The sequence below is a fragment of the Nannobrachium achirus genome (assembly GCF_963921795.1).
Source record: "Nannobrachium achirus genome assembly, chromosome: 24".
Lineage (NCBI taxonomy): Eukaryota > Metazoa > Chordata > Actinopteri > Myctophiformes > Myctophidae > Nannobrachium > Nannobrachium achirus.
Window position 1 is genome coordinate 7069395 of NC_137831.1, and position 13051 is coordinate 7082445.

Here is a 13051-nt window from a genome sequence, read left to right on the forward strand (position 1 = left end):
CACACACACACACACACACTAGGGATCACATGGTTAAAAGGAAATGTATCAAATTCATGATGTTTCTAATGTTTTGGGAGGGTTGAATTTCCTGCATTTTATTGAGATATATACTGTATATATTTCTTATTCTTCTGCTCTGGAATTTTTCTTTTTCTTCAGATTTTAGTTTTCAAGCAAATGTGTTGCGTTGTTTTAGCTGTTTAACTTTTGACTGATTTCTAATGTCCTGCTATGATGATGTGTTCCTTTAGCATGTAAAACACATTTTGTGAACATTTGCTGTAAAAGATTTTATAAATTGCCCTGCCTAATTACTGGTACTGCCACTGAGATGTTAAACTTGAAGATACTAAATACATGTTATGTGTGTGTGTGTGTGTGACCTGTCTGTGTGCGCGTGTTACGTGCATGTGTGCGTGTGTGTTTCAGCCTAAGAAAGATCTCCACTACCTGATCGAGACCAACAGCGAGTACAAAGGTCTGCTGGGGTGTTTTCCTGACACCATCGGGGTCCATAAGGTTTGTGATGGTGCAAATAGAACCACCATGGTTCCATTTGTTACGGTCTCAGAGTTAAAGACCCTGTAAGGGTCCATTTGTTTCCATTTGTACACTCTGAGTTACTGTGTGTGTGTGCGTGCATGCGTGCGTGCGTGCGTGCGTGCGTGCGTGCGTGCGTGCGTGCGTGTGCGTGCGTGTGCGCCACGCGTGCGCGAGACTGGGAACACGGAGGTGCTGCACCGGTGTATGCTAATGTTCTTTTTATAACAACTTAATAACCACACCCGTCGTAACTGCCGTCATTAATGTAGTTATGTGCACAATGATTTGGTGGAAAACGGTCCTTGTCTGCTGTGCTTGACATGTATGCCAAGTTCTGCCAACAGTACTGTATGTAACAATGTTCTGCCCTACATGCACTTTGTAACTGGCTGTTTTCATAATTATCTGACTGCACTGATATTGTTTACAGTATGTCCTTTGTACGAGGCATTCTTGTACTTCTGCTTATGTGGACATACATAAACATTTCAAATGTGTGTGTGTGTGTGTGTGTGTGTGTGTGTGTGTGTGTGTGTGTGTGTGTGTGTGTGTGTGTGTGTGTGTGTGTGTGCGTGCGTGTGCGTGTGTGTGTGTGTGCGTGTGTGTGTGTGCGTGTGCGTGTGTGTGTGCGTGCAGGCGGCCATAGAGAAGCTGAAGGAAGGAGACAAGATGGTGGCAGCAGGAAAGATCAGCAACCTGGAGAAACATAACATGAAACAACGCATCAGCACCATGGGCTACGCACTGCAAGGTTACACACTGCACATAAACAATACATTATATGCACACACACACACACACACACACTCCACACATACACAATACATTATATACACACACACACACACCATGAGCTATGCTCTGCAAGGTTACACACTGCACATAAACAATACATTATATGCACACACACACACCATGAGCTACGCACTGCAAGGTTACACACTGCACATAAACAATACATTATATGCACACACACACACTCCACACATACACAATACATTATACACACACACACCATGAGCTACGCTCTGCAAGGTTACACACCGCACATACACAATACATTATTGTATTGGTCCTGGGTTCGGGAATCAAACCCAGGACCTTCTAGCTGTGAGGCGAAGCGCTTACCACTGCGCCACCGTGCCCCCTAATGCCTCAACTCTTAGTGCTCGTCAGGGTGGAGGGGGTCCCCAGTTAAAAGATGATTATTTTGGGGGTATTTAGGAAAAGGTTGAGAACCACTGCGATTGTGGGCGGACACAAAGCAAGGAAATGACCAGGACCACACCGCAGCAACTGTTCACAGGAGGGACCGTAAAGTAGCGACGGTTTGCTGGTAACATCGGCCACAGCGAGCAGTGGCTCCCGTGGCACAGAAGTTGTGCAGTGTTGTTTTTGACAGCAAATTTTGATTTAGTTTTAGTCATAGTCTTTTGAATAAAATTGAATTTTCGTCATAATTTAGTCGCCTGATTTTTAGTCTAATTTTAGTCGACAAAATATCATAAGATTTTAGGCGACTAAATCTACAGTAGATTTAGTCAACTAAAATGTATTTTGGCGGGCCTTGATGGCATCCTAATGACTGATTTTACACTTGGTTGTGTGCTGAAAATTGCAGATCTACAAGCTCACAACGCGTCGCGCTGCGAGCTTGTAGATCTGCTATTTTCAGCACGCAACACCTGAGAGCAACCAAACATAAATTGACTCTTTTCTCCACTAGTCCCTCCCTAACGTTTTAATCTAGTTTTTATTTAGTTGACGAAATTATCAATATATTTAGTCTTAGTTTTAGTCATCACAGCTTAGTTTTTATTTCGTTTTTATTTAGTCTTCGTCAGTGAAAAAAAACGCAGTCGACAAGCATTTTTCGTCATAGTTTTAGTCGACGAAATCAACACTGGTGCCGTGCCGGAGGTCAGTAGGAGACCACGTCGTACATCCGGACTACGTCTGGTTTGTAGTCAGGCACACACAGAGACCACGTCGTACATCCGGACTACGTCTGGTTTGTAGTCAGGCACACACAGAGACCACGTCGTACATCCGGACTACGTCTGGTTTGTAGTCAGGCACACACAGAGACCACGTCGTACATCCGGACTACGCCTGGTTTGTAGTCAGGCACACACAGAGACCACGTCGTACATCCGGACTACGTCTGGTTTGTAGTCAGGCACACACAGAGACCACGTCGTACATCCGGACTACGCCTGGTTTGTAGTCAGGCACACACAGAGACCACGTCGTACATCCGGACTACGTCTGGTTTGTAGTCAGGCACACACAGAGACCACGGAAGTTCTTAAAATCTGCACCTGCTACATTAACGCTCGTAGTTACGTTAGAACGGGTGTGTGGTTGTTAGTTAGATGTTGTTTATACCGCTGGTTCTCAACCTGTGGGTCCCCAAATGATTCTGGGGGGTCTCCAGATGATTAACTTAATGTGCAAGATTGTTTTCTCACTCAACAGTAAACAAACCAACATAAAGTTTAAGTGTATAGAGGGTATCTGCACATTTCTAAAGTGACAATTAAAGGACTTTTTAATACAAAATTGCAAATTAAACATTGTCCAAATTGTCAAATTTTACAGGCAGAAATTGTGAAAATAGCTGATCTACATGCTCACAACGCCTTGCAACAATAAAACCGTGTTATACAAAATGTAATGCCTCAACTCTTAGTGCTCGTCAGGGTGGGGGGGTCCCCAGTTAAAATATGATTGATTTGGGGGTCGCGGCCTGAAAAGGTTGAGAACCACTGGTTTACACAACAACACTGGGGTCGTCGCCATTGACACATACAGTACACACACACACCTCTCTATCTCTCTCTCTCTCTCTCTCTCTCTCTCTCTCTCTCTCTCTCTCTCTCTCTCTCTCTCTCTCTCTCTCTCTCTCTCTCTCTCTCTCTCTCTCTCTCTCTCTCTCTCTGTAAACTCTATTGTTGACATGAATAAACTTCTTGCGGGCACATTCCATGCACAGATGCATTGTGGGTCGGGCGTGGTACAAACTCACAGCACCGGAGGGCTAAAGGAGACCCCCCCCCCCCCCCACACACACACACACACACATACACACACACACACACACACACCACACACACACACACACACACACACACACACACACAGTGTAACCAGACTCTCTGTGTCCTCCCAGCTGAGATGAACCATTTCCATAGCAACCGTATCTACGACTACAACAGAGTCATGCAGCTATACCTGGAGGAGCAGATCAAGTTCTACGAACAGGTGAGAGAGAGACACAGACAATACACAGAGAGAGAGAGAGGAGGGGGGGGCATAGAGGGAGAGAGAAAGACAGACAGGAAAACAATGCATTATGAATGCAAATTACACTTCTGCCTTATTGTGGGCTCGCTGAAAGCGAGAACACCATGTTATCTTCATTATTTATCCATCACAAGTTCTCGTCAAAAATGACATAACCTATTACGTCAAGTTCTCCTCGACAGTACAAAGGCAGGGCCCTTAGCCAATGAGGTGCAGCCAAAGAGTAGATCTTTATGCCCATGCATGGTGTTATATGCGAGCCCACAATGTTTTGTAGGAACATTATTTCTAGTTATTGTGGGCTCGCCTGAAAGGTGAAAACCCTTCTTAGCACTACAGAAAAAATCAATGACCATACATGAAGCTAGTTAGCATTTGTTTTTGTTTTTTAGGTTTTTTAGAACTTTGATTATATTGTGTTTTTTCTAGATAGATATCCATTTGCATTTGTTATATTGTTGATGATGTACTGACATATTATCTTGTTTATTATTGTGATGTTATCTGCTTATTGTAAGTCGCTTTGGATTAAAAGCGTCTGCTAAATGCCTAAACTGTAAACTGTAAACTGTAAAGGTGAGAACACCATGTTATCTTCATTATTTATATATAGTGAGTTCCGTCACAGACAGTACAAAGGCAGGGCCCTTAGCCAATGAGGTGCAAATGAGGTGTGGAAAATCTGGGAGTGGTGTTAGCTGGAGTATTGGTTGAGCTTCACATGACAGTTAGCACGCTGCAGAATATAGTCACGAGGGAGCCCACACTGTTTCGTAGGAACAGTATTTCTAGTTATTATTATTATAAATGTTTTCTTCTCTTCTCTGATTGGTCAGATCACTGAGAAACTGCGACAGGCCCTGGGACAGTTCACCACGCTCTGAAGAGGAACACACACACACACACACACACACACACACACACACACACACACACACACACCTACATTATTATCAGACTGCATTTATCCACTGTCAGCTTGGTCTATAACAGGGAGTGCGGGACCCCTAGGGGTTCATCAAAGTTACTACAGGTGGACTGCCAAATGTTTGTTTAAAAATGAAGGGGGAAAAAAGAGGGGGGGGGGGGGGGGGGTAATGTAATAATATATAATTGATATACCAATAATATATGTACCACCATACTATTAAATAATTTAAGGGCCCGACAGGTTTTCTATAGCTAAACCCTCAACACTCTCCTATCTAACATCAGGGTCTAGAGCTGTACAGTGTTGTTAGCTCTAAACCCTCCACACTCTCCTATCTAACATCAGGGTCTAGAGCTCTAGTCTACAGTGTTGTTAGCATCCACTGTCGCACCGCAGAGTTTCTACAGAGTTTTCTGTGCTTCTTTCCCATCCTGGCTTTTCCCAGGGTTGTCTCTCATTAGTGATGTTTCCATAAACGTATTTGAAAATAGGAAGGGAATTATCAGAAATGCGCATTAAGACAAAGCGAATTTAGCCTGTTTCCATTTGCGGGTGTCATTCGAATTAGCGACGGTCACATGAGCCGACTCAGCACGGTCCAGCTGAACACAGTGAAGCGCTCCCTCCCTCCTTGCCCACCACTGGTTCTGTCTGAGGTTGTCTTTGCACAACAGTCTGTAAAGAGCTACAGCTGGCAGCCTGGCACGTTGTGAAAACGGGAGGAGTTTACACACGGTCCGTGTCACTCCGTGTGTAACAACCGGTTTGTTTTGTGGGCTAACGCTATACAATGGACGTTAATTAAGCGGCAGGGGAAAGTGTTAACTAGGAGGACAATGGACCAGAACGTCATAATTTATTCCTATTTATTGGCTGACCCGTTTCCATTCACTAATGTGCATTTAGTTTTTTCAATAAAGCCTCAAAATCCACCTCCTCCAAGCGCATAAAGGTTTTTGCGGATAATGAAAGTTTATTCTAATTTTGAAGTGTTTCCATAAAAAGATGTATGTGTAAAAGCCTTAACGTGCATTAAGAGGCTTTATGGAAACGCCACTATAGAGTCAGTTTGTCCTGGGTTGGCTCCCATAGAGTCAGTTTGTCCTGGGTTGTCCAGTTTGCTTGCCTCTAGTTCTGTGTTCCTGATAGTGCCCTGCTAGCCTCATCCTTCTCTCTCTGACCTTTTTCTGTGATCCGTGACAGTCCTTTGTAGAGGTCCATGTTTCTGATTGGACACCGGCAAGTGCCATTCGTAGTATTCTTGTGTAGAGGCCTTTTCCTGCTATAACTGTGAGGGTCTATGTCTGGGCCCCATACAGCAGTACTGACTCCACTGTGAGGGTCCATGTCTCATACAGCAGTACTGACTCCACTGTGAGGGTCCATGTCCCATACAGCAGTACTGACTCCACTGTGAGGGTCCATGTCTCATACAGCAGTACTGACTCCACTGTGAGGGTCCATGTCCCATACAGCAGTACTGACTCCACTGTGAGGGTCCATGTCTCATACAGCAGTACTGACTCCACTGTGAGGGTCCATGCCCCATACAGCAGTACTGACTCCACTGTGAGGGTCCATGTCTCATACAGCAGTACTGACTCCACTGTGAGGGTCCATGTCCCATACAGCAGTACTGACTCCACTGTGAGGGTCCATGTCTCATACAGCAGTACTGACTCCACTGTGAGGGTCCATGTCTCATACAGCAGTACTGACTCCACTGTGAGGGTCCATGTCTCATACAGCAGTACTGACTCCACTGTGAGGGTCCATGTCTCATACAGCAGTACTGACTCCACTGTGAGGGTCCATGTCCCATACAGCAGTACTGACTCCACTGTGAGGGTCCATGTCTCAGTGGCAATGGTTTAGTTTTCTTGCCCTATAAATAAAGCTTAAAGCAAGCTTTAACGCCTACTAATACTACATGGAATAAATGTATGAGAGGTTACTGTTCAGTACATTTCTTAACGTTGTTACATTTCTTAAAGTTGACAGTTATCGATTGTACTTGGTTTAATTAATTTAATCGACAGTATTTTCAGGACAAAACGTTTCAGCCATGAAGGGTATTGCTAACAGAATGTATTACTAACACACATAGTTTGTACTAGTTAACATTAAATACTATTTAAGTTAACACCTAAAGTCGTGAAGACTTTTTTTTTTTTTAATCTAAACATTCTACTTGATGGAGTAAAATGTAGAATAAAAACTATACAGCTACTGTATATTTTGTCCATGCCTTACCACTCATCCCTAAACATATTTGCCTTGTTTAACTATTTTGAAAAATATTTTAAATACTTCAAATAGCCAATCTACATCGACACGTGTGAGCTTGTAGGTCAGCAATTTTAACTATTCAAATTTTTTTTTTTCAAAATAGTAAAAAAAAAAGGCAAAGAATTTCAGGGATAAGTGGTAAGGCATGAACACAAATAGGGCCCATAGTATCAAACCTCTCAACAGCCAACAGATGGGGATGAGTCAATCAGCTAAATATGGTGAGCTGAGATGCAACCATGACGTCACTCGCTCATCCCCCGGTTCACGGAAGTAATACATCAGGGTCTAGAGCTCTACAGTGTTGTTAGCTCTAAACCCTCCACACTCTCCTATCTAACATCAGGGTCTAGAGCTCTAGTCTACAGTGTTGTTAGCATCCACTGTCGCACCGCAGAGTTTCTACAGAGTTTTCTGTGCTTCTTTCCCATCCTGGCTTTTCCCAGGGTTGTCTCTCATTAGTGATGTTTCCATAAACGTATTTGAAAATAGGAAGGGAATTATCAGAAATGCGCATTAAGACAAAGCGAATTTAGCCTGTTTCCATTTGCGGGTGTCATTCGAATTAGCGACGGTCACATGAGCCGACTCAGCACGGTCCAGCTGAACACAGTGAAGCGCTCCCTACCTCCTTGCCCACCACTGGTTCTGTCTGAGGTTGTCTTTGCACAACAGTCTGTAAAGAGCTACAGCTGGCAGCCTGGCACGTTGTGAAAACGGGAGGAGTTTACACACGGTCCGTGTCACTCCGTGTGTAACAACCGGTTTGTTTTGTGGGCTAACGCTATACAATGGACGTTAATTAAGCGGCAGGGGAAAGTGTTAACTAGGAGGACAATGGACCAGAACGTCATAATTTATTCCTATTTATTGGCTGACCCGTTTCCATTCACTAATGTGCATTTAGTTTTTTCAATAAAGCCTCAAAATCCACCTCCTCCAAGCGCATAAAGGTTTTTGCGGATAATGAAAGTTTATTCTAATTTTGAAGTGTTTCCATAAAAAGATGTATGTGTAAAAGCCTTAACGTGCATTAAGAGGCTTTATGGAAACGCCACTATAGAGTCAGTTTGTCCTGGGTTGGCTCCCATAGAGTCAGTTTGTCCTGGGTTGTCCAGTTTGCTTGCCTCTAGTTCTGTGTTCCTGATAGTGCCCTGCTAGCCTCATCCTTCTCTCTCTGACCTTTTTCTGTGATCCGTGACAGTCCTTTGTAGAGGTCCATGTTTCTGATTGGACACCGGCAAGTGCCATTCGTAGTATTCTTGTGTAGAGGCCTTTTCCTGCTATAACTGTGAGGGTCTATGTCTGGGCCCCATACAGCAGTACTGACTCCACTGTGAGGGTCCATGTCTCATACAGCAGTACTGACTCCACTGTGAGGGTCCATGTCCCATACAGCAGTACTGACTCCACTGTGAGGGTCCATGTCTCATACAGCAGTACTGACTCCACTGTGAGGGTCCATGTCCCATACAGCAGTACTGACTCCACTGTGAGGGTCCATGTCTCATACAGCAGTACTGACTCCACTGTGAGGGTCCATGCCCCATACAGCAGTACTGACTCCACTGTGAGGGTCCATGTCTCATACAGCAGTACTGACTCCACTGTGAGGGTCCATGTCCCATACAGCAGTACTGACTCCACTGTGAGGGTCCATGTCTCATACAGCAGTACTGACTCCACTGTGAGGGTCCATGTCTCATACAGCAGTACTGACTCCACTGTGAGGGTCCATGTCTCATACAGCAGTACTGACTCCACTGTGAGGGTCCATGTCTCATACAGCAGTACTGACTCCACTGTGAGGGTCCATGTCCCATACAGCAGTACTGACTCCACTGTGAGGGTCCATGTCTCAGTGGCAATGGTTTAGTTTTCTTGCCCTATAAATAAAGCTTAAAGCAAGCTTTAACGCCTACTAATACTACATGGAATAAATGTATGAGAGGTTACTGTTCAGTACATTTCTTAACGTTGTTACATTTCTTAAAGTTGACAGTTATCGATTGTACTTGGTTTAATTAATTTAATCGACAGTATTTTCAGGACAAAACGTTTCAGCCATGAAGGGTATTGCTAACAGAATGTATTACTAACACACATAGTTTGTACTAGTTAACATTAAATACTATTTAAGTTAACACCTAAAGTCGTGAAGACTTTTTTTTTTTTTAATCTAAACATTCTACTTGATGGAGTAAAATGTAGAATAAAAACTATACAGCTACTGTATATTTTGTCCATGCCTTACCACTCATCCCTAAACATATTTGCCTTGTTTAACTATTTTGAAAAATATTTTAAATACTTCAAATAGCCAATCTACATCGACACGTGTGAGCTTGTAGGTCAGCAATTTTAACTATTCAAAATTTTTTTTTTCAAAATAGTGAAAAAAAAAGGCAAAGAATTTCAGGGATAAGTGGTAAGGCATGAACACAAATAGGGCCCATAGTATCAAACCTCTCAACAGCCAACAGATGGGGATGAGTCAATCAGCTAAATATGGTGAGCTGAGATGCAACCATGACGTCACTCGCTCATCCCCCGGTTCACGGAAGTAATTTCTCTATGGAGAATAACATTGTGTCATCTTAAAATAATATAAGTATTGTGGTCCAAAAATAAACAAACGGTCTCCGCGATATTGTCGGCGAGGTGGCTCTGTATGGTTTATGATAGTCAGTCACTCATATTTGATACAGTCTGTTTCTGGTGAAAATGTAACTAATTCGGCGACAGTAACATTAGCGTTTTCTCACCATCGGTTGATTCTTCATATCCATATGAGCCAAACCGCTGAGATCATTTGTTTGTGTTTGGAACACAGTTCTTATATGACGCGATATGAAAAAAAGTCTAGGGGAATTCAGAATGGTGGGGGAAATGTGAACCAGGTAGGATGTGTAAATGACGTCAAACTTTGTTACTCTATAGAGAAGTGTAAAGATAAAAAGGGAAACATAATGTATGTCTAATATTTATGTTTATGTTAGTTTGAGTTATACAAGTTTTAAAGTTTATGTTTCTATTAGTCTATGAGTTGGATAACTTTAAATGTCTGACATGATTTTTATCTTTCTATTAGTGTTGGACTGTTTTTAGTGATGTCTCCACAACATGGGAGAGTTTTCTGAGCTGCTCTGACTTATAGTTCACATGAGTTCATGAGTTGTTGTGTTAGACACACTGTCTGTCGAAATGCTTTGGAACCACTCACATAATGTACCTTATTACATTACCACCATACTATATGTAATGTACAGTACCACCATACTATACTGTATGTACTGTACTACCATATGTACCTTGCTTATGTACCATAGACCGCTGGTTCTCAACCTTTTCAGGCCGCGACCCCCAAAATAATCATAATTAACTGGGGACCCCCCAACCCTGACAAGCACTAAGAGTTGAGGCGTTACGTTTTGTATAACACGGTTCTATAGAGGCTATGCGCATGCATAAAGTCAATGGCAAATCGAGTGGCAAAGTGAGTTTAACATCGTTTAATGAAATCAGACAGGACCTTTCTGTTTGGATGTATGGGCTGTCAAGGCCAGAAAGTAGTGTTTTGCCATTCAGTAGGCGTTCCCGCATAACTTCCGGGTATTATGATGATGTCACGCTCATACCCTCTATTGTGAAAATAGCCGATCTACATGGTCACATGTAATTTGTAATTTGTAATTTTGTGGAAAAAAAACTCCTTAAATTGTCAGTTTAGAAATGGGCATATATGCTCTATACACTTACATTTTATTTACTGTTGAGTGAGAAAACAATCTTTCACATTAAGTTAATCATCTGGGGACCCCCCTGGGGGTCCCGCCCCACAGGTTGAGAACCACTGCCATAGACCAGTGGTTCTCAACCTTTTCAGGCCATGCCTGAAGTTGAGGTGTTACATTTAGTCTGGCTCGCTTTCACGTATTGCGAAAATAGTCTATTTTTGGATATTTTCACGATTGTTGCCTCTTTCTTGTATTATTGGACAATCTGGCCAATGTTTGACCTTTTTGATTACTTTAATTTATTTTCTCTCTCTTTTTTTTAGGTAGACCTATTAGGTATTAAAAGTCCTTAAATTGTCATTCTACTGACATCTGGGGCGACACGTTGTGCGCTTGTAGATCTGCTATTTTCACTAGTTTGGGTCTAGGGGGAAAAAAATCTGTCTTTCAGGTCTGGACCTGAAAAGTTTGGGAACCACTGCCGTATAGACGCTATGAAACGTGTGTATGGCATTGACCACATGCACTTATCATACTTAATGTACCATAGGACACACAGACCACACAGAGTCATGTAATGGTCGCTCAAAGCAGCAGCTAGTGAGATTCTGCTGTATAAATTGTTGGGATTCAGAAGTTACAAGGAAATAAGAGTTTATATGTATATAATATATACTGTATGTCCAATATGTTCAATGGAGGGAGCTGTTAACTCATTGACTGCCAAGGCACGAGTTTCACGAGTTATTACAGTACTCCCAGGCTGCCACAGCCCGAGTTTCCCGAGTTGGAAGCCATTTTGAAAAAAAAAAAAAAAAAAATTTCTTCAAAATTTTTTTTTATAAAAAAAATTCTAAAAATGCCTCAAATGTATTAGGCATGATCGCAATTGCGAAATTGCATGTTTAGCCCCATAACAAACACATCTTTCAAAATGTCAAAAATGGCTGTTTTGTCTGACTTTGAAGGCTTGTATCTCATGAATGCCTGAACGGATTTCCAAGCGGATTTTTTTCTTTGAAAGCTGTTAAAAAGTACTACACATATGGTGCATGATCTAGGCATGGGCGTGCACGATCCGTGCACTAAAAATTGATCCGTGCACTAGAAATTTGGAAGGTGGCAGTGTTTGTTTTGTCTGACTTTGAAGGCTTCTATCTCATGAATGCCTGAACGGATTTCCAAGCGGATTTTTTTGTTTGAAAGCTGTTAAAAAGTACTACACATATGATGCATATATGGTGCATGGGCGTGCACGATCCGTGCACTAAAAATTGATCCGTGCACTAGAAATCTAGGATAGTGGCAGTCTGGTACTTGGGGGCCATCTTGAAATGGCATTCAATGAGTTAATACTTTTTTTTTTTTATTAATGTAACATTTTCAATGTTGTTTTAAGATCTGTTTGTGTTCAAGAAACAGAGAATTTGTATTTGTCCTAAATTCCTCGCGTCTCACTTTTCTGTGCTTTTTACGCGCGCGCGCCGATCGAATAGACGAGCTACGAGCTCACAACGCATCAGAGATGCCATGTGTTCAGCACGTGACACGGTCACAGGATGTAGCATGAATTAAAAGGTGGCCTGAAGGGTGTTTTTTTGTTGTTGAAATTAATGTTAAAGTTGTACTATGTAACTTTTTTTATAAAACAAATCTTAAAATTCTCCTAACTATTAAATCACAAAAGTTTTAGAAGATCCGCGCCTCGAATTTCAGCCTGTAAAGCCTTCTCTGTATGTAAACTGAGATCCTTGCCGTGGACCGGATCTCGCGCCAAAATTGCGTCATCACACTACCGGCCAATCACAGCGAGGGTTATACAACTGCCGGCCAATCACAGCGCATCTTGAAGTGGGGTCGCTATGGCAGCCATATTTGTTGTCGCCCGTTTGTACCATCCCTTCTCTAGGTAATTTCACCTACCAGGCAGGGTGAAGGAGTCCGTATCTCTGGAATTACTGAACGCACAGGAACAAGGGACCCCTTAAAAGATAGATCTCAGCGAGGTGGAGGCAGACGCGGGGGTCTGAAGGTACGAAAAACGTCCGAAAGACGCGGACGCGACCGCGGTTTGCTATAGGGCTAATGACCACTAGTTGGGCATCTTACACAGTATGGCTTTAAATAACTCTATACTATGACAGTGATCATTGCTCTAGAGCAGGGGTCTTCAACGTTTTCAGGCCAAGGACCCCTTAGCTGAGGCAGAGATGAAGCAGGGACCCCCACTACATGTTGGATA

General features: G+C 42.7%; 1 protein-coding gene across 4 annotated transcripts in view; it reads left to right on the top strand.

The window, feature by feature from the left end:
- Positions 1-10892, top strand: part of LOC308280452 (sorting nexin-9-like) — a 38827-nt gene extending 27935 nt beyond the window's left edge. For 3 of the 4 annotated variants that reach the window (XM_080720726.1, XM_080720727.1, XM_080720728.1), the window contains 4 exons: positions 433-522; positions 1183-1297; positions 3719-3810; positions 4689-10892. In XM_080720726.1, coding sequence (XP_080576852.1) covers positions 433-522; positions 1183-1297; positions 3719-3810; positions 4689-4736 — 345 coding nt within the window. In that variant the 3' untranslated portion in view covers positions 4737-10892. The remainder of the gene's footprint in view (positions 1-432; positions 523-1182; positions 1298-3718; positions 3811-4688) is intronic. The other variant, XR_013961733.1, reaches the window with a different exon arrangement.
- Positions 10893-13051: the final 2159 nt, after the last annotated feature.